Source organism: Pogona vitticeps, chromosome 2 (assembly GCF_051106095.1).
Source record: "Pogona vitticeps strain Pit_001003342236 chromosome 2, PviZW2.1, whole genome shotgun sequence".
NCBI classification, from domain to species: Eukaryota; Metazoa; Chordata; class Lepidosauria; order Squamata; family Agamidae; genus Pogona; species Pogona vitticeps.
The window spans coordinates 150,881,898-150,909,279 of NC_135784.1; the positions used below are offsets into that span (position 1 = coordinate 150,881,898).

The 27,382-nt window shown below is 45.9% G+C and overlaps 1 protein-coding gene across 2 annotated transcripts; it reads left to right on the top strand.

The window, feature by feature from the left end:
* The first annotated feature begins 10,522 nt into the window (after positions 1–10,522).
* On the top strand, positions 10,523–26,332 carry MYL6 (myosin light chain 6). 2 transcript variants are annotated; one of them, XM_020785468.3, is made up of 7 exons: positions 10,572–10,825; positions 11,124–11,151; positions 18,761–18,904; positions 20,061–20,234; positions 21,343–21,420; positions 22,236–22,275; positions 26,020–26,332. In XM_020785468.3, the coding sequence occupies exons 1-6, from the start codon at positions 10,823–10,825 to the stop codon at positions 22,262–22,264; spliced, it is 456 nt and encodes a 151-aa protein (XP_020641127.1). In that variant the 5' UTR covers positions 10,572–10,822; the 3' UTR covers positions 22,265–22,275; positions 26,020–26,332. The 2 variants fall into 2 exon arrangements, with proteins under 2 accessions (XP_020641120.1, XP_020641127.1); XM_020785461.3 differs by lacking the exon at positions 22,236–22,275 and having other exon boundaries at positions 10,523–10,825.
* The last annotated feature ends 1,050 nt before the right edge of the window (positions 26,333–27,382 follow it).

Sequence of the window (27,382 nt, forward strand, 5' to 3'; positions counted from 1 at the left end):
GAGTGATCCCAAAACAGAAACTGCAAAGTGTGCTTGTTTAACTCTTTCTCATCCATTGCAACTCTGCCACAGTACAATATTAATAATGCATAGCTTGTAAGGAAAGGCGGCAGTCACAGCACAGAGTAACTAATTCTGTCCCTATTCCAAACTGTCCTATCCTAATGCCATTTTCACTAAAAGAAACAGCCAGCAATCAGCATTTAATTACCTACATTTATGTCTTAACATCTTGCTTGTCCCTCAGAATTTTCTAGGAAATCTATTTATTTGTTACATTTCTATAGCACCCATCTAGTGGAGAAACAATTGCTTTACAAATCAATTGATTGAAATAAAAAAGCAGTTTACTCAGAAGTACATTTCATATAGGGTACCCATTGTTATACAGTGGATAGGGTGACAGACTAGGATTCCAGAAACCTGGATTCAAATCTCTGCTTAGTCATGGAAACCTGTGGTTGGGTGTAAACTTGTAAAACCACTCCAAATATCTCACTTATCAAGAAGGGCCTATTAGGGTCACCATAAGTTGGCTCATCAACCCTGAAACTGGAAGGACAGATCCTGAAGCTGAGGCTCCAGTACTTTGGCCATCTCATGAGAAGAGAAGACTCCCTGGAAAAGGCTCTGATATTGGGAAAGTGTGAAGGCAAGAGGAGAAGGGGACGACAGAGCACGAGATGGCTGGACAGTGTCTGCGAAGCAACCAACATGAATTTGACACAACTCTGGAAGGCAGGAGGGCCTGGCGTGCTGTGGTCCATGGGGTCACGAAGAGTCGGACACGACTTAACAACTAAACAAGTTGACTCCAGCTTGACAGCACATAACTGTGTGAATCTCTAAGTGTACAAAGGACATCTGTAATGTTGTTGCCCATGGTTTTCCCTGCATGTTGTGTCAGCAGATTAATTGAACCCTGTGACAACCCCAGACCTACTGGAGTATGCCACACTTTAACTAAGCTGCCACCAACCATTCCCTATAAGAAGTCACACAGACCAGGAATGGATTTTTAACAAACAAAAGAACAAGGTTTATTTAAATAACAAACAGGGTAAATAAAAAGATCAGGTAAAGAAGATATTGTAACGTGGCTTAGTCCCAACCATATACATATAACAGTTTGGTTCACACAGAACACTTTAAAGTAAAGCACAGAACCTGAACCTATCAGTTCTGGCTACCTATAAAGAAACCTGAACCTATCAGGTATGTACTAACTGACACACAGTTGTACTCAGTCTGACACACAGACTCCCACTCCTACAACTAAACTTCTCCACACAAGCTCCAAATATATATACAGTACAGCCCCTCCTCTTGATGTCCCGCCTTCCACTCCCCATAGGATGGAACTTTCCCTCCAAACCCATGACAGACAGGTACCATCAGTGCTGTATGTAACACCTCCCCTCTTTATAAGTTGTTTTGCAGGGGAAAAGCTAAAGTGCTTTTCTCCAAAAAAACAACCAGGATCAAAACACACAAAACAGATATACAATAACACAATACCATACTTACACTCTAGGTTAAACATATCACTTATGCATTTTAACATTCATATTTACAATACATTAAGTTACCTTTATTAATACAAACCAAGACTGATCAATAGACAGGTACAATTAACTTTTGGTCACCAAAATATACATAGTCCATAGTTTCTTCGCCGTCTTCACTCTTCGGGTCTTCTTGACAAGGCGTCAGCAACACAGTTCATTGACCCTCTGACCACCTTCACTTCAAAGTCATAATCTTGCAGGTTTAAAGCCCACCTCATAAGTTTACTATTATGGGTTTTCATTGTCTTTAACCACTGCAGTGGTGAGTGGTCAGTGCACAGAACAAAATGTCTTCCCCAGATGTAAGGCTTGGCCTTCTGAATCGCGTATACTATGGCCAGGCACTCCTTTTCCACGGTTGCCAAATGTCTCTCACCTTTCTGAAGTTTCCTACTCAGGTAGGACACTGGATGCTGGTCACCATTTTCATCCTCCTGGCAAAGAACTGCTCCTACCCCGCTGTTAGACGCATCGGTGTAGATGATGAACTCCCGGTCGAAGTCAGGAGCACGCAGCACTGGATAATTGATGAGCGCCTCCTTCAACCTCCGGAACGCCTCCTCACAGTCGCTGGTCCACGGGATGCGGTCATCAGTCTTCTTCCGCGTCAGATCGGTCAGCGGAGTCGCCATCTCGCTAAACCTCGGGATGAACTTTCTGTAGTAGCCCACCAACCCAAGAAATGACTTGACCTTTTTCTTGGTGTTGGGTCTGGGCCAATCACGAATGGCTTCTATCTTGGCCTCTAGGGGTTTGATCACTCCTCCCCCTACTATGTGACCCAAGTATTTTACTTCTGGGCTACCCAGCTGCAGTTTGTTCTCTTTACAGGGCCTAGGCCAAAGCACTTCCTCCCCTGGGTTAAAGTGCCTCTCCCTGGTTTTCTGCTCATACCAGGTTTTCTTTCTGACCTTCTGAGCTTGCAGGTTTTCTGCTGCTAGCTCTAGGTTTCTCTTCAGGTCAGTCATTAAAGAGTCTATATATGTCACAACATCTTGTGGGTCATCCTGGGTGATCTGCTCCCAATTTTGTTTGATTAAATCAAGTGGCCCTTTCACCCTTCTCCCAAACAAAAGTTCAAACGGACTGAACCCGGTACTGGCTTGTGGCACTGATCGATAAGCAAACAAAAGGGATTGCAGCTTCTGGTCCCAATTGTTTGGATTCTCTGCCAAGTAAGCCCTAATCATGCGCATCAGAGTCCCATTGAACTTCTCCGTTAACCCATTACTTTCAGGGTGATAGGCAGTGGTTTCCTTGTGTTTAATTCCACAGATTTGCCATAACCGTTTCATGAGCTTCGATGTAAACGATGCGCCCAAATCTGTGATTATTTCTGAGGCAAATCCCATCCTGGACATATACCCCACCAAGGCATCTGCCACTGTGTTAGTTTCAATGTTAGTCAAGGGAATGGCTTCGGGGTACCTCGTGGCATGGTCCACAATGGTGAGAATGAACCTGTTTCCCCTCTTTGTGGCCTTGGGCAAAGGTCCCACAATATCCACTCCTATACATTTGAACGGGGTGTCAATCACAGGCAAAGGGCACAACTTCGCTTCGGTCCTGTCACGGTTATTCCCCTGCCTCTGACACACATCACATTGTTTACAGAACTCCTTGATCTGCTTCCCTATTTCAGGCCAGTAAAAATTTTGTGTGATTCTCTGCTGTGTTTTGTTCACCCCTAAGTGCGCAGCAAACATGTCAGAGTGCCCCCTTTGTAAGATCATGGGGCGATACTTTTCAGGTACCACTAGCTGACTTCTGATCCCATCTCCCCCTTTTGAGACATTCCTCAGGGTCTCTCTATATAAAATTCCCTTTTCCTCGCGAAATCTCGCTGGGGTTTCAGGTGTTAGCGGGGTGTCTGTCACCTTTTCAAAACACTTTCAGAGAGTGGCGTCCGCCTTTTGCTCTTGGCCAAATTTGCTGTCTGTGGTTAAGGTTTCCACCACAGCTTCGGAACTACCCTTATCTGCTTCCGCCTCGGGCCCTTCAGTACCCCCCTGAACTGTCCCCGTGGTGGCTTGTGAGCGTGTAATCACTAGCACCCGTTTCACATGTTCAGCCAGGTCATTTCCCACGAGCACGGCTGCTGGCAGAGTCGATGAAATCGCTAGCCGCCACACTCCCCTCCAGCCTTGAAAGCTCACAGGTACCTCAGCTACTGGCAGTGAGATCACCTGCCCCTCAATCCCTGCCACCTTCAAGATCTCATTTGGGATTATATACTCCCTAGGAATAATGTCTGGATGGCACAGGGTCACCTGGGAACAAGTATCCCTTAGCCCCCTATACTGATGGTCAAGTATTCCTACGTCCACCCCTGCGGTCTCAAACAACTGCGAATCTGTCCTCACTAGTAAGCAGCGCTTGACCTCTACAAGAGGACCATTTTCCCCAGCCTGATCAGCAGATGTAACTGTTCCAGATTGAGTAGCCATGGCAACAGGCTCCCTCAGTGGCAAGGAGCTTTGCTCTTTCTGGACACAGAACCCAGCTTTTGGCTTGGTTCCACTCAAATCATGAGGCAAATTTCCCTTTAGCTGCTTCCATTTCTCACACTCTGAGATTAGATGGCCCTTTCCTTGACAGAAATAACATTTTCTGCTGTACTTGGAGTCTTTCTCATCTGGTTTTGGTTTTCCCTCCAAAATCTGAGGTCTTTGTGGTTTCATGTCTGAGGGCTTCCCTTCACCATTATTGTTATTCCTATTTCTACTCATTATTCTCAAATCCAGCTCCTTTTGCTTAGCCTCAAACTCAGCCCTGATCTGTAAAATTTCTTCCTCAGCCCTAGCTTTTATCTCTTTTACTTTTTCTTCAGTCTTATCTCTGATTTCTTTTAATTTAATGTCTTTTTGCTGATTATATTTTTCAAGATCTTGCTCACTTTGTCTGGCCTGAGCCTCATACTTTTCTCTTTCCGCAATTTCTTCAACTGATAAATTGTTATTTCTCTTATTGAGGAATGTTAATTCTAATTGTGCCATTCTAATTCTATGTTTCAGTTCCATCTCTTTTCTCCTCATGGCCATTCTCTCTCTCTCCAATTCAAATTGTCTTTGTTTCTCTCTTTCCCTTTCCTCCATCTCCCTCACCCTCAGTTCATGCTGTTGGGCTAGGCGCATTTTTCTGAGTTCTGGGTTCTGTTCTCCCGTGCTCTCATCCTGCACTGAGCCAAATTCCTCCTCAGAACCTTGGTCTACCTGTGGGTCTCTTACTTCCCCCATTTCTGCCATTTGGCTTCGAGTCAAGGGCATAATCCCCCCCCAGAACAGGCTGCCTTCAAAAGTCAAGCCTCAAAATAAAGCGACCACTTTTTTCTTTTGCCTCAGAAACAGCCTTCTATAGATTGCTGCTGTTCCTTCAGCACTAACTTGCAACTGTTGCCAGGCAGAATCCACCCCCTCTGCTAGGCCTCTCAGCAGCTAGGCTAGATCACTGTTACTTCACACAGCTTTGCCTCAGCCCTTTCCCGCCAAAACAGGTTGCCTCAGAGCTCCCTAATCTAGTCCCCAATCTGAGTTGGCACGTTCTTCCACTAGCATACCTCCCCGTGAGGTAAGCCTAGAAGATTACCTACGCGCCCTCAGATTGTCCCTGACTAGACCCCCCTTGCTCTGGGCACCCTTGCCAAGGCTTTGCTGGACCACTGGACAACTGGACCAGTCGTATCCCACACGCTGGACACCAATCAATGTGACAACCCCAGACCTACTGGAGTATGCCACACTTTAACTAAGCTGCCACCAACCATTCCCTATAAGAAGTCACACAGACCAGGAATGGATTTTTAACAAACAAAAGAACAAGGTTTATTTAAATAACAAACAGGGTAAATAAAAAGATCAGGTAAAGAAGATATTGTAACGTGGCTTAGTCCCAACCATATACATATAACAGTTTGGTTCACACAGAACACTTTAAAGTAAAGCACAGACCCTGAACCTATCAGTTCTGGCTACCTATAAAGAAACCTGAACCTATCAGGTATGTACTAACTGACACACAGTTGTACTCAGTCTGACACACAGACTCCCACTCCTACAACTAAACTTCTCCACACAAGCTCCAAATATATATACAGTACAGCCCCTCCTCTTGATGTCCCGCCTTCCACTCCCCATAGGATGGAACTTTCCCTCCAAACCCATGACAGACAGGTACCATCAGTGCTGTATGTAACAAGTTGACTCCAGCTTGACAGCACATAACTGTGTGAATCTCTAAGTGTACAAAGGACATCTGTAATGTTGTTGCCCATGGTTTTCCCTGCATGTTGTGTCAGCAGATTAATTGAACCCCATCTACTGAATCTTAGTGTGTCCATTTCACATACAATAACTAAGGCAGAAACATGGGATAGTTATCCAGAAGTATGTGCCAAATTACACTGCATTATCTTAACCATAGATAACTATAGAGCGGCCGGCAGGGCTTGTCTCTTGAGCACCCTCTTTACAGAAGCATTAAAATTCATCCTCTTCACCTCTAATAAGCCACCTTTGATAAACCTAATATGAGCTTGGTATTATTAGGTGCACATGGGTGTTGCACATCTTACACTGAGAAGTTTGGTGTTGATTTAGTAAGGCATAAAATTAAGCTGTACATTTTATAATATAAATATATGTCAGTAGAAAAAGGCCTGGGATCTAGAAGTCACACAACTTCAGTTTCCATAATCCTGTTTGATACCTGCTGAACCAAGACAGAGGACTCGATCAAAATGGGCATTTTTCCTGCTGTTTGGTGCACTGTGGGGGGAATGGGTTGCTCTTTTTTTCTGATAACCAGATAATGTAATTGCTAGAGTAAACCAATCTGTCACCAGAGTGTCCCGCTGTACCTTTCTGAGCCCGACAGGGGCTTCTACTATTGGGGTGTGGGTAGATTCACCTTAGTTTGGTCTGCTTCTAGCAAATTGCGATTGACATGAATGGAGCAAGAAGTGAGCCTTAAGCTGTCAAGGCTCCTTCCACTGCTAAGTTCTGGTATCATGAAGTGGAAGCAACAACAGCTCCAAATGATCAGGAAGCAACAACAGCAACTGCAGTGCACCATAGTTAAATAGCGTCAGGACGAAGCTGTCGAAATGGAAACACACTTAAGCTCAGTAGCTGCACCTTTCATTTGCCATTTAAACACTATTCCAGGGCTTGAGAAAATTATTGGTTGTTTTTTTTTTTACTATAACTCTCAGAATACCCATCCGTGGCACTGTGGGCTAAACCGCAGAATCCTGTGCTGCAGGGTCAGAAGACCAAGCAGTCGTAAGATCGAATCCACGCGACGGAGTGAGCGTCCCAGCTCCCGCCAGCCTAGCAGTTCGAAAGCATGCAAATACAAGTAGATCAATAGGGACCACCTCGGTGGGAAGGTAACAGCGTTCCGTGTCTAAGTCGCACTGGCCATGTGACCACGGAAGATTGTCTTCGGACAAACGCTGGCTCTATGGCTTGGAAACGGGGATGAGCACTGCCCCCTAGAGTCGAACATGACTGGACAAAAATTGTCAAGGAGAACCTTTACCTTTACAGTCTCTATACCCATGATGGCTTGGAGATTCTGGAAGTCATAGTAATATCTAAAAAAGTCTAAAAAAGTAATATCTCAAGCTGTGTCAAACTCCTATAACTATCCTATATATTTTCTATTTCTCTCTCTCCAAAATCATGCATGTTGGTTTCAAGCTCTTCTTCAGCTAGCCGTTTGGAATTTATGGCCCATCTCTTAAAACAGAGGACAGTCTCGGGCAATCTGCAGGCCTCCTCCTTCTCCATTTCAGCCCCTGTTGCTAGCTTCAATCCAAGATCAGATCTGTTAAACTGATTGTTGAAAGGCAAGTCATCATCATGAATGAGCATCCCATTGAGACAATAGGTCTATTCCAATTGTCACTGGCAATAGGACCCTGGCCATCACATCCTATTCAACTCAATAGTATTGCTTTTTGATCTGTAAGTGTTACTGTTTGCCAGCTGCTTAAATTTTCCCTGCCCAGAGGACTTTGCCTTTGAAAAGTCATGACTGGGAATTTTTATAGCAGGATGTGATGCCTCCCTGGTATTTCTATTTGGCTTCCCATCCCAGTGCTTTCTAGCGATGACAGAAGAATTGGGACATTAGCTCTCGGTCAGACACAGGACAACCTGTCAGCTTCAAGAGGTTTTTATATTAGGCTATTCCCACTGCAGAGAGTAGTCAGAACTCATTCATGTTGCAAACAGAATGTCAATACATGGCTGGGCCTGATGATACATGAGCTGCAGGAATGCATTGCATTAAGTGCATCTGTCTCCTGGAGAGTTATTCTTTCCTTCAGTACAAGAGGCAACTATACTTCATTTCAAAGTGATTTATTATAGACTGCTCACGGTAACTGATGGATCTGAGGCTGGTGACGTACTTCATCCTGCCACTTGGTGGGGGGAGTTGCTCCACTGCTCCCCACCATGGGTTGCCCTTGCTCACAAGGAGGCACTGTGTAGCATAAGGTGGTCTCTACCACATTTTTTTTCAGGGGGAAAAAAACTATCGGTAGCACTGCTACATAAATTCAGGACCAACTTTTCTCATGTAATTTTACTCAGAAATCTCCTATCGGGTTCTCAGCTTCCCTTTCTCTGTCACTGCTTCCCTTCAGGCTGGCACTAAAAGCCATTTTTTCTGTTAGGCAAGTGCCTGAGAAAAAGGCAGCTGCTTTGCACCTCAGGTAGCCACAAATCCAGACGTTCTGGGTATCCCATTTACCCCATTTCAGGTCATGCAGTGGATTTAGCCCAGTCTGAGGGTATCACTGCACTCAGATTACCTTACAGATAAATAAGCCCAGCTTCAGAGTTTGGGGGAAGTCCATCAGGGCAGGATGCAGAGTAGAGTCAGGGTTCTCAGAGTTGGAAGGCTGGCACATTTTAATTAGCAAGGCAGTTAGATCATCTACTATCAGCAGGGGCTTCTCCGTCCACTCTAAGCATTCCTGTAGCCTGCACTACAACAACAATAATGTGCCATCAAACCAATTCTGACTCAGGGTTTTCCAGATACGGAATACTCGACAGTGGTTTACCCTTCCTTTCTTCTGGGAGTGCCCTTGGACTGTGCAGCTGGCCCCCAAGGCCACACAGGTGGACTCTACTCACTGGAGACACAGTGCAGAATTGAATGTCCAACCTTTGGCTCTGCAGCCAGACACCTAAACCAACTAGCCTTCACAATACCAGAGAGAAAATAGACCATCCCAGGAAAAACATATTGTGATCTATGCAACAAAGCATTTTGGGATGGCCTGGCATAGAATGGGTAATTAAAACCCAAAAGCTTTGCTGAAAATGTGCTCCGGGGGAAGGTGAAAACCGTTAGAGCTAAATTTTTGCAAATGCCAACTACAGCTTCTTGCATTTTTTGGGGGGATTCTGCTTGAGGATTTTGTCCTCCACGGGTTTTCATGAGAAATACCTGAACATTATCATTTACCACTATCGCAGAGGTCTGAATTTTGGTCAGATTCCTCTAGCTGTGCAGGGATTCATACAGCAGACTTAGCTTCAAGTTCCTCAGTTTAGTCCACCCCTTTTAACTCACCAACTGGCACTTACAGTCTAAATATAGTAACTCCCTCTGAGACATTAGTGGTAGGAAGAATACAATGTGTTTCATTTACTTTCAATTGAAGAGATCAAACAGCAAACTAAGAACAAACATGACTGCTTGCAACAACAGGCCTCAACAGACTCACTGACTTCAACAGACTAACTACTTCTAGCAGACTCAGGAGAGGGAAAGAGATATATACTGAGTAATTCAGAGGTCAGGATTGGGTAGTGCTGCATAGATTGATAGTCACCCCAGCCCAGGAAGTTTCCTGCAAGCCTCACCTGCTAGAGGTAGGTAGCATGTGAGGTTGCAAAAACTCCAACGACCACTATATTGGTGAAAAGGATAACCGACAACAAAGGGTTCAGCTCCAAAAGGCAAGGAGAGACATAGCAAGTGTTCAGTGCCAGGACGGGCAACACAAAAGAAATGTCAGACGCAAAATCAGCCAAAACTACAGTCAGAGACCAGTTAGCCAAGCAAGGAAAAAAAGAGCACTACACAAAGCTCCAGCTGCAAGTAGACTTGCTGAGCTTGCACATTGCTTTGACAACTGGTCTAGTCATACAAAGAACTCCGGCTTCTGAGATGCCATTATTTCTTTCTTTAAAATATTTATACCCCAAGTCAGCTTACATTAAAACAAACAATATTAAAAGCTTAAGAAAACCCCAATAAAATATTGCAAAATTAAACAAGAATTAAATAGATATCAAATTAAAAACTAACAGTTTAAAACTATTCTATCCTATTTAAAAGAAACTGAGCACTGCAATTTTTACTCTCCAGTGATTGTGGGAGTTGTAGCCTGACTCGTCTACGCTCTTTAAAGCTGGGATTCCTACCCCCCCTTCCCGGTTCTAAACCGGCCAGAATAGTGCTTTTGCACTAATAGGGCGGTCTGTTAAATAAGTAAATGCATCCATACATACTTTTCAGCCTGTTATAAACAGGTATCCCACCCAAGCCTGGGATAAAAAGAAGGGCCCTCTCCCAAGCAGGTGGGACAACAAACAAAACCTCAGAGATCTGGGCATAGACTCCTGTTCAAGTCAGGAATGTTTCACAGCCCTTTCCAGAGATTGGGACTTTCGCACAAACAGCCCTGCACATAAGCTTCTGGTTCGAGACTCTTGGCATGTTTGCTCAGAAGTCAGGCACACTATTCTCAGCCAAGCTCGCTCCCTATCGGCGTGATCCCCAGAATCTGTTGTTCTTCTTCGTGGCCTCTGTGAATACACACTAATGGGCCAAAAAACGAGGTGGGAGGTGGCCGGTTCATTTTTTAAAAACTACATTTCCCAGCATTCAACGCGAGAGCACCGCCTCAGCTATCCCGCCGAGAGCGCCTCGACGCCCCATCTATAGGCAAAAGGAGCCCCGCGACTTCCCTCTCCCTCTCTTGCCCGCCAAGAACAGGGGAAGCTCCTCCCGCTCCTCTCTCCGGGAGAAAGTTGGGCATGACGTCACTCCGCAGCTCGTTCTATCTCCGCCCCTCCGGTTCTGCACCCACCAATCCGGGGCGAATGCTTTCGTAGTGACCTCAGAGTCAGCCAGCAGAAATTGCTTACACACGTTCAGGGCGGAAAGAGGAAATCGTTGGAGTTGCCAGCCGGGAGGAACTAGAGCCGCCGCCGCCGCCTGCAGCAGACATGGTGGGTGCCTTGCAAAAGGGTTGGGATGCAAAGTTTAGGAGGGTCCAGGGGAGGCTTAGGGGATGTGTGGCGGGGGTGTTAGTATCCAGCAAGCAAAGGGCTTAAATAGGTAGATTCAGCTCTTTATTAGCAGGACCCCGGTCACCTTGAAGGGCGAGGAGAACCGGTAGCTGGAGGAAGGGGTAATGTGTGAAAAGGGAGGGAATGAGGGGAGGGGGGGATTGCTACGTGAAGGGTCCTCCGTGACACACACACACACCGGTGACTGGTTTTCTTTCTGGTTCTGTTTGCCTTGCAGTGTGACTTCTCAGAAGATCAGACCGCAGGTAGGTGCCTCTCTTCTTGTTACTCGGGAGTCGGGGATTGGGGCCGATGCAGGAGGAAAGAAAAAGACAGGGTGTGGATTGGGGGGGGGCTGGAGTGACATGATGGTGCAGGGGGCCTTCACGATTCCTCCTCCCCGTTGCCCGTCTACCCCAATTGTCTGAGGTTTAATCACAGGATTCCGAAATCCGCTTAAAGAGGCTTGTTTGGTCTTACGGTTCTTTTTCCTTCCTTTGATTCCTTTAGCCTTTTTCTCTCTCCCCCCCCCCCCCATCTCTTGATTACAGCTCCTTGCCGGTGAGTTAAGCGCGTCTTCTGTGCGTGTGTGATGAAAATTACCTGCGTGTTATTAACCGATTCCTGGCTCCAGCGCTAACGTGTCCCCCATGCCTCTTAAGTCAGGTGTACGTTTTGGTAGGCGAGGCTGCCTTGCCCTTTGGAGCCGGCTGCACTGATGTTGAGTCTCCCTCCCTCTAAAAAAGTGACCCGGTTGGCCCTTTGGCAGGAGAACTCCTCATCTCTCTCTCCCTCCGCCGCCCAGGCATGGCTCACGCACGATGGCATTTCCTGGTTCAAACTGCCTGCAAGGATCCCCACCCTGATCTTGTCGGTGGCCTGCATTGTTCGTTTTGCAAGCCAAAACATGATTGGTTGGGTCAAAAAAAAAGAATAGATTCAGAAGGATGCCGGTATGGGTGTGTGATGCTCCCACACGCTTGGAATCGGAGTGGAATCAGTCTCTCATAGTAATGGGGCCTTTCCCAGCTTGGATGTGCAAAAACAGGATGTGATAGAACAGGGGCGGGTGGAAATGGCTGCTTGCCTTTCCCTTCTCGCTCCGCTGCCGGTGCGAACTCCACAGCCCAACAGGATTTGGGGAAATGAGATTTTTCCCACCCACTTGTTGGAGGATCATGAAATAGGCTGAAGGGGATCCTGAGTAGTTAACTTTTTGTTGTTGATGTGAAGGGCTCCCTCCCTGCTTTGGAAGGAAGGGATTTCAAATGAGCAAAGATGGGCGTCTGGGGTTGTGTTCTCTTGGTTTCCTTATATGGGCAAGAAACTCATTTCGGAGCAGGCAGGGCTGAGAGCGGCTGCTGCTGCCGGGTACATTCTTGCCTGGATCCCGGGCGCTGCGGAGCAAACGAGAAATTCCTTGGCCAAGAAGGAGGTCTTGTAACTGAAAGGTCTTGAAGGCGGCAGATGCAACTGTCAGACCCCACAGCTAGTGACAGTGCCAGCCCCTCCTTGAAGCCCTTTTGAAGACTCAAACTCCTGTTAATAGTTGTGCATTGTACACATTATGTTTACAGAGGAGTCCTGGCTATGGTCACCAGTCCCTAAAATTTGCTTCCTCCAAAGAAATAATTTCCATAGGGGCATAGTGGAAGAAATAGAGTCCTGTGGCATCTTAAATATTTAACACTTTTATTATAACATGAGCTTTTAGTGGGCTGTAACCCACTTCAACAAGTGGAGCATTGCCCTAAGGTTCAGGGATATGATGTATAACGTTTTTTACCCACAACAGTCATGGACTGCATCCAAACCAATAGTCTTTTCTTGCTACTTATTTTATCTTGGTCAGTTGTAACAATCTGTACTTTTTTTAAATTAAATGACTGAAACCTTCTAGCTTTCTGCATTTTATTGGCCTTTATTCATTGTCTTTAATACTACTTTGTTGGTCCCCTGTTCAGTACAAGAATTTCTTAGCATCTGTTGAGAAGTCCACATTTCAAATTCTTCTACCTCTTTTATAATTACCTGTGCAAAATTCAGTGTGATTCTATTTCATACTGTAGAATGAAGAATGCATAGAACCACAGAATGCCTATTCTTAAAGCAGAATATAAGTCTTTGTTGCATATTCCATTCTCAAGGAATTTGCTCTGGGCTGTCTCTCTTCTGGGTTGTATTATGTGGCTACACTTCCACTGTTCATTGACCCAAATTCTGAAGTACATTTGATGCAACATGTTCCACCCTTTGATTTTAGAACTTTAATTGCATGTCTTGATTTGATTGCATCTTACTGATTACTATGAATTTGGTTTTCTTAACATTAATATTTAGACTGTATTCATACATAATTGGCTGATTTTACTGTGTAATCTTTTGAGGTCCTTTTATACTTTAAGATGCTCCTGGGTTTCTTGTTTCTTTCCCCAGAGGTGATGGTTTGTTATTTATCCAAAGGTTATGCTGCATGACTGCACGTTTTGTGCATAAATACCTCGGGGGTGCTGTTTTCAAAAGCATCTAAAATTTACCCTTTAGATTTAATCTCATTTATAATAGAATATTTTTGCATGCTTGTTTTAATTGATGAGGAGTGGTGAAATGGTAACAAAGCTGTCTTTTGGGACATCCTGAGGAAAGGGTGAGAAGCATCTCAAAGTATTTATTAGTATGACCTGTGTGGTGATGGGCAAAACTGCAGACTCATCTTGTCATTGCCTTTTTTGGATGAGGGGACGGGAGGAGAATTAACTGGCAGGTTTAGCATTTTATTACAGAGGTGGGGAATCTGGTCCACCAGATGTTTTTCAACTCCAATGTCTTGTAGCCCCAGCCAATTTAGGCAGTGGGGCGAGCATGATAGGAATAATTGCTAATCAATATCCAGAATGCATTCCTATTCTTATGGATGAATTGTACAAATTATACAAATTGTATAAGTTAAGCTATAGCTTGGTGGTAGGTGTCTGCAAGTAGAATTGATGAGTTTAGTTGCTGGTGTTAGCATTCAGTGAATCATCTCAGGCTAGAAGTCCTCAGGAGCACCATTTGCCTGAATCCCCGGAGAGTGGTTGTTGGCTCGCCCGGATGGACTGATAGCCTGGTTTAGCTTTTCTTTCCTAGTTCATGCCAGAAGCACCACAGTACAATTAATAAAGATAACAGATAACTTTCACTGAGTAACATCAAGGAAGTCTGGGACAGCTAGCATGCAGGCTTCGATAGTACATAGAAAACACCAATGCAACGTAGAAAGCACCAATGCAAATATGAAGTTTCCTGTTCTTCACACTTGCAAAGAATGGGTGCAAAAGGCCCATTTTCCTAGGCTCATTATGGATCTGCCAATTCAATCCATACTTGAATGAAAAGCAGGGTGAATTTGATTTAAATTTTTGTTTATATTTTTAAAATCTGATTTTTTGACAATTTAAATTAAAAACATTATTTCTAAATTTAAATTGTGATTTAAAACAGTTTGATTTTTAAAAAAATGATCCACAGTGATTAAAGGTAGAGGCCAGTCAGTGAAGTCATTGTGAGCTAATTAGGCTTCTGTTTTCTCTTCTCTGCCCTGTGAAAGAACAATAGGTGGTTAGTCATTTGATTTGGTAATTGTATTTTTACTGTGAGGAAGTGTAGGATTTTCTGCCTCAAGGGCCAGGGCAGCTATGCTGGCTGTGGGCACTCTCCACTCTTCTTTTGGGTAAGTAGAGGTTGCTCTTTGCTGCCCTGCCTCAGGCAGTAAAATATCTTCGGCTGCTGGAATTGTAGTGTGTATCTGTGACCTCAGTATTTTGCCAGCCTTTAAAAGGCGAGGATGAGCGGATGCCCCCTGCCAGGTGGGCAGCTTTACAGAAATTAACATGTGAGTATCTCTAGCTCAATTGCAGAGCAACTGGCTGTTATAGAATTTGTGGCCGGGTGAACCCATCATTGAATTCTGGGAAGGAGCTAATCTCCAAAATGGATGTTCGCTCCACCATGCTGTGATGGGCAAGCGAATTGCTCAGCAGTGTATGGAACATCTCCAGAGCTAATTCTTAATCATGCTTCTTGTACTGCTGCACTTATAGGTGCTTGAGTTAGTCAGGTGGTGCCTGTTCATAAAAATTACCCTTTTTGATTTCCAACTTCCCGAATTCCTAGCCAGCAAGGGCCAGGGGTCTGCTTGCTGCCTATTAGGGTAGTTATAGTGCAAAGGAAAAGTGGGGGGAACCCAAGCTCTGCTTAAAACCTTTTGTTACTGTTTCACTTTCCTCTACCTGTAGGCCAACACTCCCCAGACTTGGGGGCTCATAGCAGCAAATGCTATTATTTATTTCCCAGTAAGGGAGAGGAAAAACCCACCACTGGGGCCACACAGACATGCCCCCATTTGCCTGAGGGCAGGTTCTGTTTTGAGCCACTGGAGTTTTCATTTGGAAGACCTGAAGTCACAAGTGTGTCACTGTTTAAGAATATCTTATGTGAGACTGTGGCAGACAGCAATTTGAAGAAGCCATGCCGGTTGGTTGGTTTTTTAAGATGGGTGAACAATAGCTATTTCTGATCAATGGAAATGCCAGCTGGGCAAACCCTGTCTGTCAACGTCTCGGCTGCTCCATGAGGGGCCTCAGGCTGGCCTGAGACTCTTTTTGCGCCCTGTGCCGAAAGACAAAACAGGGTCCCTTCACTCCATATTAGCTCTTGAATTTCAGCTCAGCAGCGTCGCTGAGGTGGGGGGGGGGCTCCCTCCTACTTGAAGGCAGCTGCCTTGTTTCTTGGGTGCAGGACAGGCTGGGAGGCACAGGGCAGCTTTCTTCTCCAAAAGAGGGCATGGCTGGGGAAGAAGAACCCAGGAAGGCACGGCTGGGAAGAGCTGCCCTTCCTGTCAAACCATATTTGCTGCCTCAGTTGGCTGTGGGCTTTTTTGGCTTTTTTTGCTTGTTTTGTTTGTTTCTGCCTTCCCTAATGGGAGGGCTGATCTTGCTGCTGGAAGGAGGAAATGCAGGTCCACACCCATGATATGTCCAGGTAGAAAAAAAAAAGAACTGATAAAATACTCTGATTATGTGAAACATTATCTCAAGAGGGATTGGGGTTCCTCTCTCATTATCCAAGGTGACAGAAAAAATCAAAGTAAGCATGGTAAGGCAGAGGTTTCTCTGAGGCGTATTTTTCCAGAATTCAAACGATTATCCTTATTTCAGATCTGACAAAAGAAGTTGTAGCCTATGTGAAAACATGTGTTGGTAAAGTGAAATGCAGTTAAAGCGCTACCAAAACAGAGTATCCCGTACCTTTCTCTTCCCCTTCTTAAGACACGGAGCCATTCTCTAATGTCTCTTGGATAAACTGGACTTTCTGTCTATATAGATCTGATTACAGATCCTTTTTCTTCAGTGTCTAGCTGAAACCAGACACTGAAAATTAAGTATCAGAAACTAGATCCTGCTTAGAGAAGAGACAGGTTGTTTCATAGCAGCTGGAATATTGTCTGACAATAAGAGCAGGCTAGATACCAACATACAGGATAGAAAGAGTTTGTGGAGGAAGAGGCTGTTGGTTCCAAGTACCCTTTACTAGTCCTACTACAGTTTGTTGTAGAAACTGGCAATTGATTAACTTCTGCTCTTCTTGTACAGTGATGAACATAATGAAGCCTTGGGTGAACCCATTGGGGGGGATGGGGGAGATAGGGGTGCCTTCAAAAATTTCCTCATGTGGGACAGAGGCTATACAGTGGTGCCTCACTTAGCGATCGCTCCGTTGAGCGATGAAATCGCTTTGCGATGGACTTTTGGCCATCGCTGGAGCGATCGCTTAGTGATGTCCCCTATGGCTAAAATTCGCTTTGCGATGATCGCGGGGAAGCCATCATGGCAAAGAACTTTTTTAAACAGCTGATTGGTGGTTCCAAAATGGCTCCCGCAAAAACAAAATGGCCGCCGCTGTTTTGCCTCGCTTTAGAGGCACCCAAAATGGCCGCCGCTATGAAGGAATTTTGCTTTAAGATAAGTTTTTAGCCCATAGGAACGTCTTAAACACGTTTTAATATGTTCCTATGGGCTTTTTAATATCGCTTAGCGATTAAATCACTTAGCGATGTTTTTTCCGGAACGGATTAACATCGCTAAGTGAGGCACCACTGTAATAGGTGCCTTTAATTTTGCCGGTAGGACTTCTGTTGTGTTCATTCATGTCTCTGCCACTGTTGCCTCAACAAATCTACTTCTTCACTTTCTCCCTCTCTCTGAAAAAGGCTGCTCTGTTGTAGTGGTTATCATGTTGGACTAGTAATATGGAGAACAGGTTCAATTCTCAGTCGCCCATGAAACTCACTGGGTGACACTAGGCCAGTAGTTCCTGACCTAATCTACTTTGTTGTTAGAAGTGTGGGTAGGTGAAGGGTGGAATTCCAAAATAGTTTACAGTAGGAGCTACTCAGACCTAATCCCCTTTTGTTCCTTCTCTCTCTCCAGGTTCAGGCTTTGGAGGTCTTGGACCTTCAGCTTGTGAGATAGTTGAACGATTGTGTCGAAACCTGAGAATTAATTTTTTCAGACTTTTTCTGATATGGGTTGTCCCTCCAAGTCCCACTACATGGATATATGTAGCTTAAACATATAGCTAGCTCAGTGGATATGTGACAGAGGAGCCCGAGTTTCCTCTGTGGGCCTCCTGGAAGAAGAGATAGCCTTTATGGCCCCAAAGTTTCCCCCAGAAGAAGGGAATGATAAACCAATTCTGAGTAGTCTCTACCTAGGAAACCCTGCAAAGAGTCACCAGAAGTTAGAACTGATTTGACGGCACACAATTGTTATTTAAAACAGAACTTGATAGCAATAAAAGGCAGCTGTGGAGTGAAAGATGCAAGAGGACTCCATCATTTTTGTATTTGCTTGGTAGTCCACTTCCCAGGGTGTCCCAGAGCTAGGTTAGGTAGATGATGGACAGGTGGATCACTAGCTCACTTGCAAAGAGTCATCTTGCAGAGGCTGATTGCACAGACTGGACTTGATCTAATCTAGCAAAGTACTTGTGTTCTTAGCAGGATAGTTTATGGGCCACCCACCTAATATTTGCTAGGATACTCATGCTCAAGTTACCAGCCACCTATGGTTTGCAAGCAGGTTTGCCTGTCTGGATCAATGCAGAATAGTTAATACTTTCATCATTGTTTTATTTTTATTTTTACATTTCCATGTCGCTCTTCCTCCGAGAAGCATGGTACAGATCATTGGTTCCTAACCTTGGATAATCCTGGTGTTCTTGGAGTGCAGTTCCTGGAAGTTTTCACTTCCAGCTGTGCTGCCTAGGATTTCTGGGAGTTGCAGTCCGAGAACACCTGGGTTGCCCAATGTTGGGAACCACTGGTATAGGTGATTTTCACCCTTCCGCCCTTTTATTTTTTGCAGCAGCGCTGGGGGGTGGGCCAAGCTGAGAAAGAAATATGGGTCCATAATCATGCCCCGCCCCGTTCACCTCGAACTTCATGACTAAGTGGGGATGTGAATCTTGTTCTTGGTCTGACATTTAAACTATCCTGGCTGTTAAGTAAAGAGATCTGAATGTGTGCCTTGTAAACTTGATGGATCCTCCAGTGCATGAAATTGGACCCTGCTGTGCGATGGATGAGTGTTTGGTGCACTTGCTTGGAAATAGGTCAGTGAGTCAGAGAGGGCTTGAACATGTCTGGGAAGCAGGAAGGAGTCCCCATAAATCTAGAGAAATCTAGAAATCCACTCCTGAAGTTAAGATACCATTCCTTGTAGATTAAAAGTGCAACTGTGCGTGGCTGGTTGAGATGCTGCCCTCTCTACCTGCCTTTGCTAAGGGTGCTTCCATGGCTTTCTGTCTTTACCTCTTTGCTGTTACCCTCCGCAGAGTTCAAGGAGGCTTTCCAGCTTTTTGACAGAACTGGAGATGGTAAGATCCTGTATAGCCAGTGCGGGGATGTGATGAGAGCCCTGGGCCAGAATCCCACCAATGCAGAAGTCATGAAAGTTCTGGGGAACCCCAAGAGTGATGGTGAGTCTCTCGTCCCCTTTTTTTTCTCTTGCTTACAACTGCCGTTGGGAGAAGGAGAAGGGAGGATAGGAGTGGTGTGTTTCTCCTGTATCCTAGGAGTTCTGGTCCCAATGAAGGACAACAGAGTTTTGCCCAGTTGTTGTAGATGTCATAGCTGTGTGGTGCAGAGTGGGTCAGATCCTGGCTTGGTTTTCTGTGGATAAAAGTCTGCACATGGAAGATGCTGCTGCTTGATTTTTTTTTTCAGGGAGTGCTTTCTCTCTACTGCACCCCCATTCTGCCAGGTCCTCCAAAAGTTATTTTGCAGAATTAAGGTGTGGAAGGGAATGGCGGATCCGCTGTGAGAAGGAGCCCTGTGTCACCTTCGGCCAGCCCAGTTGTACACATCTGCAACAGGATTCGTCCTGTTGGGTGACAAACACAGCTGTGTGGCCAGCCTCTCGGCTCTCCCAGAAAACTCTTTTCCATGTATATAAAGATTGAACATCAGAGAACAAAACCCTGTTCGTTCTCCAAAGCCAAAGATGGATGCTGAACAAGACTCACTTTGTGTGAGACGTGGGTGTCCTTGGCAGATTTATGACCCCAAACTGAGCAGAACAATTGCATTTCAGTTTTTGGAGAGTATGGATTACCTTGGCTCAGGATCTGGATGATCAGAGCCAGCCAAAGACGTTTTGCCACCTGAACCAAAGGACAAGATGGTGTCTTTATTCCATATTCTGAAGGGGACAGGACTGACCACTGGATGCTGGCAGTGGGAAAGTATCAAGTTGTACTATATACAGCAGGACACCCTGGGGAGATAAGGGAGACTATTTGCCTGCACAGGTCTGTCCTGCCGACAGGCCAAGGAGAGGAGGAGGAGCCAAGGGGACCTGTGTTGCTGCTCCTCAGCCCCCTACACCTGAGGTGTTGCTTACCCCATGCTGTGCCATGGGAGGCTGGTCCTCCTGATATACACGGGTCCACTTGCCCCACTGTTTTAATTTGAGCTTGGAACTGAGTTTCTGAATTCCAGTGGCTAATTTGTTAAGGAAAGGCTCCGTTCCTGAGGGTCGCTTCTTATCTCGGCTTCTGGCACCTGCATAATGGCAATGTCAGCCGATAACACCTATTCTTTTCCCCCTCCCTCCCGCTCTGCGCTCTTTCCCAGAAATGAATGTGAAGACGCTGAGCTTTGAACAGTTCCTGCCCATGATGCAAACCATTGCTAAGAACAAGGACCAGGGATGCTTTGAGGACTACGTGGAAGGGCTGAGGGTCTTTGACAAAGAAGGCAACGGCACCGTCATGGGAGCGGAGATACGCCACGTCCTGGTCACCTTAGGTACAGCCGCGCTACTGCTCACATTTGCACGTATTCCTGATGGTTTCAAGTGTACTCTGACGCTAAAGAGGAGGGAGGTGGCCTGCAGCTCTTCCCGGAGTAGAGTTCTAATTGCTCTGCCCTCATCGATCCCTAGGTATTGTTCTCCTTGCAAAGCCTAATATGAAATAGCAGAATTCTTGCAGCCCTAATTCTGTGCATGGCTGCTTGCAAGTTCCTTGGGCCTCGGTGTTAATTCTTTGCTAGGGAGTGTTTATAGGGTGGCAGTTTCAAAGTCTCTCCCTTTGATGAAAGAGGAGTGAACAGTCCTTGGTCCAGGAGTGGCCGTGATCCAGTGGTGGATCTGGTCTATCTCTTGGGAGGAAGGCCCTGGGGAGCTCTCTTCTTTAAGGAGAGGTATCTTCTTAAAAATGAATCTTCCTTCCGTTTTTAATCACTGCGCCCTGTGAACTGAGTTTCCAAAGGTCTTTCTCATCCTGGGAGATCCTTTTGAAATTCTGAGCACAAGGGGGGGCCGGGTTGTTTGAATGTTGACAGTTTTCAGGGGGACAGGAGCTCCCATCGGACAGGCTGTTCCCATCTCAGTGCACAGGTGGTTTTCACCACGAGGCTGCCATGTAGGGCTGCTCCTTCACTCACTCTAGTGCTGCTTATGCGGATAAGAGAAGCTGTACCTGAATGACTGAACTTGCATGGCGCTCCTAGACTCCATGGTTTGTCAAACCGCTCTACCTTAATTTCCCTCCACTTCTTGAGCACCCTTTTGTGAACCTTTCAGTCACACTGCTTGGTTTGGCAACTGTCCATAACTTCTCCTGCCTCTTCTGAGCCCAGAGAGCCTAACAGAGATGGCTGCTTGAATACTGCAAACAACCAAGTCTTTCTCCCAGTGCTCGGCCAGGTAGCAGAGGGAAGTGGGTGGTGTTCGGTTCATAAGCTACCCCAGGAGTGGCTGAGAGCTAGGGATTTGCTCGCCCTGGGTTTTAAATTTGTGCTTTGTACATGGATATCCCCACTGATTTGGTTTGCTAATGCTTCTGCCTGCCTGCTTGAAATGTGGCCTGGTCCTCTGAGGTGGCCTTGTAAAATGTACCGCTGGTTCCTGCAGGTGAGAAAATGACGGAGGAAGAAGTGGAGATGCTTGTGGCCGGCCATGAAGACAGCAATGGCTGCATTAACTACGAAGGTGAGCCACCGGGGAGGTGGGTCAGCTCTTGCTTGCCTCAAGGAACCTGCCCTTTCCATGCTTCCCCACATCCCCCACCCCCTTTTTCCCATGCTAGAGCCAAAATGGGCAAAATGTGGCCTTTGAGGTGGTGTGGAACTTCAGCTCCCATCATCCCCTGCTAGCGTAGCCTGTGATGAGGAAGAGTGGAGTTGCAGTCTGAGAGCCTCCGAAGGGCTGTGCTTTGCCTACCCCTCTCCCCCCCCCCCCCCATGTGAGGTACAGCAAGGAAAGCCCTAATCTTGGAATAGTCAGCAGTGACCTCCATGAACATCTTGTGTTTTCTGCTGAGAGGAATTTTATGCCTCTTGCTCCGAGGCCGAATGAAAAGAGCCGCGTGGGTTCCTGCCTCTGAACTACTTTCTGGAAAACCATGAGGCTTAAGATGCCTCACTCGCCTCTCTGACCGTAGGTGGTCTTGCCACCGCAGAGGTTGGCGGGGGCTGGAGTGACTGTGAGGGGGATCCGGCCCTTGGGCAGGCCCTGCTCTCCCTGAATTCTCCTCTAGAGAGAGATCCTTGTGGTTAATTTATTTACGCCCGCCTCCTGTCTGGGGGACTGGAGCCTCTGGCCCCAGAAGCTCCCTGCGAGTGAGGGCTATAGCGCCATACTGTGTGTGAAGAAGAGAAGTGTGACAAAGATGGCAAAGACATCCTAGTAACATCTGGTAATATTTGTGAGTGTCAAGCGAGCTTTGTTTGTCAGTTAATGTTCCATGTGTCTGCTTTTGTTTGTTCATTGGCTTGATCATTTTTGATGTTTCTTCCTTTCTACAGCATTTGTGAGACACATCTTATCAGGGTGAATTCAAATGGGGTACGCCTCCTCCAAACCTACCTCTCTCTTTTTTTTAACAGCCTCCTTTTTTTGTTGACCTAAAAAAAGGAAGATTTTTTTTATTGTTTGCGCTCTCTTTTCCCCTCTTCCATTTCTCATTCAGCATCTTCCTTCCATGTCCAACCCGCGCCCCCCCCCCGCCCAGAAATCTTCCAGCATGTCTGTGCATGTAGCTGACTCTCTTATGTATTTGAAGCAAGGGTGGCTGGGGAAATGAGGCAGCTCTGGTTAAAGCAAGACTGTGCGTGTGTAACCTTGCAGTGCTTGAAGGGAGAGATGTTGGTGGCAGCATGAGGGGAACCCAGCTTCTGTGTCTTTCACCTTGAGAGGGCCAAGACCCCCAGTCTGTGTGTTTCACTAGTCTCATGTTGCAGCAACGACAGACGAAGAAGAAGAAAAAAACCCAAGGAGAAAATGATACCTTTATTAGACCACTAAAAAAATTACAAATGTAATCTAACTTTTAACCCTGTACCGGTCTTTATCCAGGCTGGACACTACGGAGCTGAGGGTAGTGCAGAAGAAGCGTCAGAGTTCTAAAAAATCATGGACAGAAAGATGTGAAAGGCAAAAAAAGGCAAAAGCCATTTTAGGCTGCATTAAGCATAGTCTCTAAATCCCGTGAGGTACTAGTTCCCCTCTCTTTGACACTGGTTAGGCCTTATCTAGAGTGGACACGGCACTTTAAGAAGGATGCCAACAAACTGGAACGAGTTCAGAGGGGGACAGTAAGGATGATCAGGGGGCTGGAAGCCATGCCCTGTGCGGAAAGACTGAAAGAACTGGGCATATTTAGCTTTGAGAAAATAAGACTGAGGGAAGATATGATAGCGCTTTTCAGATAGGCTGCCATACAGAGGAGTGGCAGGATCTGTTCTTGATCATCCCAGAGTGCAGGACACGCAACAATAGACTCAAGTTACAGGAAACCAGATTTAAACTGAATATCAGGGGAAAACATCTTAACTTTTAGAGCAGTACAACAGTGGAACCAATTATCTTGTGAAGTTGTGAGTGCTCCAACACTGAAGACATTCAAGAGAAACTTAGACAATCACCAGGTGGATATCCTTTTGATTTGTATTCCTGCATTGAGCAGGAGGTTGGACTTGATGGCCTTATAGACCCCCTCCAACTTCATTATGCTATGATTCTATGTGGATGCCAGTCCCCTTTGTTTAAAAACGGACTTTCAAAATGGGTCCTATAAATTTAGGCCAGAAGTGCAAATATCAGATTTCAGCTCTGATGATATAGAGTAGAATGTCTCTCCCAATCTCATTAGATAAAGCAGTTGTCAGTCATTCAATATATCCTCCCCTTTCCATGGCCCTGTATTGGCACAGGGTTCCTTTTTGGCTGGGAGGAGAGGGGCACATAGTTGTTCCAAACCCAGCCTTAGAAAAGTTGGCACGATGTAAGGATGTGTCTTCAGAACTCCTGTTGGACAGGAGTAGAGACTCAAATCCTCATTTAGTCATGTACTGTCCTGCCCCCTATTCTCCTTTATACAGTGGTGCCTCGCTTAACGACGATAATCCGTTCCAGGAAAATCGCCGTTAAGCGAAAACATCGTAATGTGGGGGAAAAAACAATTGAAACCTCTTTAATGCGTTCCAATGGGGTCAAAACTCACTGTCCAGGGAAGATCCTCCATAGGGCAGCCATTTTCGCTGCCTGTCTTGCGAGGAATCCGTCCCAGAAAACAACAGGGAGCCATTTTGTTTACCCAGCAGCCATTTTGAAACCGCCAGTCAGCTGTTTAAAAAATGTTTTGCGAAGAATCGGTTCCCGAAGCAGGGAACCGATCATCGCAAAGCGAAAAAACGCCATTTAGACCACTGGTTCTTAATCTTTTTGAAAGAAACGCCCCCTTGAGTCATTGAGGAAGTTATCATCGCCCCCCCTCCCCATGAAGGCGGTGGCACAGCGCCACCATGGGGAGGGGGCGATAACCTCAATGGCAGTGGCGGCTCGGTGGCTCCATCGCCTCCCTATCGCCCCCCTTCTGTTCCTTCGCCCCTGTGTCACCCCTTTTCGTTCCCTCGTCCCCTTGAAAAATGAAATTGCCCCCTGAGGGGCGATATTACCCAGGTTAAGAACCACTGATTTAGACCATCGTTTTGCGATCGCAATTGTGATCACAAAAAGATCGTCGTAATGCGGTTTCGTCATAATGCGGGGCAATCATAAAGCAAGGCACCACTGTAAATGGTCACCACTCCTACCCCAACTGGTTAAGTTACAGAAATAAAGCAGGATTTGGGGTGGGGTGGGATGGTAGAAATGTGTTGTTTTTCAAGCAGTCCCACTAGCAGAGAACTTCTGGACACATTTTGCTAGCCATAGTACAGGTGTCTCTGTAGAGATGATCCAACCTGCAATTTAATGAGCTGGAGAACACTGTTCCTCCATACTCCTAAAAAGATGACAGGTTGCATACTTGGGAATCTGTTTTGCAAACAATTCGATGCTATTTTACATGCAGCCTTCCCTCCATAGCACACAGTGGAAGTACCTGGCAATGAGTATGCAGGGGTGGGACAACAATCCAGAGTTCCCAAATGCCCAAGCTCCATTAAAATATCTGCCACCTTGCATACGTTGTTTTCCCTGCCGGTGTTAATGGGCTTGGTGGCATGCCAGAGCTAATTGCAGAACCTTGTGGCTTGAGTGGGAACCGGTAGCTCTCTCTAAATCCTCTTTCGGTCACTTGGGAGTACCTGAGATAGTTGGCCACCTGTGATCGCCCTCATCCTGCCATCTGCTCAGTTCCACCTGGATTGAAGGTTAATTGGACAGTCTTTCTTTAGGAGCCTGTGCTCTGGCTGTTGCCTGCCTGCCTGCCTTTATATCCCGTGCGCCCCTGTCTCGCCCCCTTCTCTGCTCTCTACCTAGATAGGCTCAGTCGGAGAGCTGAGTGCCTTCTGTGCTGTAGCTGAGTGCCTCTTCGACTGTTTCTCCTCTCTGCAAATGAATAAATCAGTAAAGCAGAGCATCTTTGTAGGATCGGCTCCAGATCTAATGCCTGGCAAATAGTTCATAGAAATTGCCATAATCCCTTCTGCCCATGTTTCCTCCTCCTCGTTTCTTTGTTGGTTGTTAAGCAATTCAAAACTAATGTTAGAAGGGCTTCTTGTGTGCAAATGGGCAGGGCTGGGGCTGGCCTGTGGGTGGTGCTATAGCTAGAGCCCCAGTGCAAGGAATGGGAAGGTGGGGTGCACCGAGGAGGGGGCGTTATCTCAGGATATAGACAGCTTTTCAGCCAAGCTCCCACTGGGTCAGGAGAACAGAAGCTGTAGGGAAGAGACCAAGTATTTTTATTGCCTTTGGTCACAAAAAAAGGCGGCCAATTTCTGCATTTGAACAAACTGCGCATCTGGAATCCTAGAGTTCTAATCTGCTGATCTTCTTAGAGCACTGTGATTTCTTCCCACTCAGCCATTAGAAGCGGGCTGTGGCTTCTGTAGTGTTCCTCCTTAATACCGCTGCTCGTACAATGTGTTTCATATTATTGCAAAGGCTTGTTACACAGGGCGACAGCCTCTGGGGCAACAGTGGGCAGAGAACACCCTCAAAATGTTAACCCTAGAGACCTCTGCTAACTCTCAATCCCCTTTGTTCTGGCAGGACCCACTTCCTTCCCCCCCAGTAGGATTAGCCCGGCCCTGGTGCTCTGATCCTGTTTCTGGCTCTCACAGAGTGTCATTTTTCTCTCCACAGAGTTGGTGCGGATGGTTCTGAGCGGCTGACGGACACCTCTAGCTTCTCCCATGAAAACCTCTTCCAGTTTATCCATAAAATGTTTGTGCCTTTTAAATCTGTGTATGAAACTATATACGGTTTTTCTCTTCTCCAGCCTCTTTATTCCTTGGGGGAGCTAAGGAAGGAGTGAGGGAAATGATCCGAAGGGGGCTCCTCAGAAGGTGCAGCAAAGCAAACCTCTCTGGCTGGCTTGTCTTGCATCACTTTGTTTCCAGAAGTATTTGGCTCTTTCTCCCCCTCAATTGCTTCAATAAACAGGTCCAAATAAGTATCTTCCCAGGATTGTGTGATTTCTTTTCCTAAAGTCTGCACACACGCGCTGCAACAGTCCAAGATTATTCTTGCAACCACAGCAAGATTCTGCAATCTGTTTTGAACTTACTTGCAAGGATGCAAGCTAAAGGGTGTTAAGGGCAATGAAAATACACTGGAGGTTTTAGTAAAGTTCGGACCATTCTTCAACTTGCTTATCTGGGCATATAAAACAGGCTGTTGTACTTTGCTGCTTTCTTTTGAAGAGCAATGCCAACTGTTTCCTTTTGAATGTCAAAGATTTGTGTTTGCTGCGTACATCTATTAAAAATTGGACCTGCTTTTTTTTTTCTTGCAATGCATCCCCCCATTATATATCCATTGGAATATCTGTTCTTAATGAGAAGTAATAATAGAGCTGAAAGTTGCATCTACCAGTTCACCAAAATGTTGTTAGCGAATCGGTGTCTTTCATGGCGGAGTCTTTCAAAAAGCTGGTTGCAAAAAAAGTTATACTGAGGCCAGCAGGCCAGATTTATTTTTAATCTTCTGGGCAAAGATGCAGTGTTCTAAGCGAGCAGTTGCAGGTAGCATGCTGCTCAAAGCCATTGCAAAAAAGGAGTGGTACAGGCTTTAACCCACAGCTGCCTGCCTTGTCCCTCAACCTCATCCCAAAAAAAGAGGCAAAAGCCATCCACAGGGAAGCCGCCTAGCTTCGCTTCCTGTTAAGCTAGTGTATGGATTTTACTGATCTTGTATTTCTGTCACAAAACTATTCGCCATCTCCTGCCTTCTAAAAAGCAGGACTCCATCCCCATGCCATCCTTCACCTTTTCTGAAGCAGCTTTTTGGGGGATTGTGAAAAATAACCATTTTTTTGTTTCCTTGAATGGTGTGTTTTTGCACTCACGGTCACCACAGAGCAACCTTGCCCTCCCCAGCTATTTATCCCACTTGGGATATAAATAGCATGAAGGAACTCTTGCCTTGACAAGAAACCACAAAAGCCATTCATGGAAAAATTACTTCTCCCTGCCCCACCTCAAAGCATTTTTTTTAATGGCAAGAA

Coding starts and splice junctions, on each gene's coding strand:
- MYL6 (XM_020785461.3), top strand. Junction 18,905..20,060: donor GGGGAACCCCAAGAGTGATG/GTGAGTCTCTCG, acceptor GCTCTTTCCCAG/AAATGAATGTGAAGACGCTG. Junction 21,421..26,019: donor TGGCTGCATTAACTACGAAG/GTGAGCCACCGG, acceptor TTCTCTCCACAG/AGTTGGTGCGGATGGTTCTG.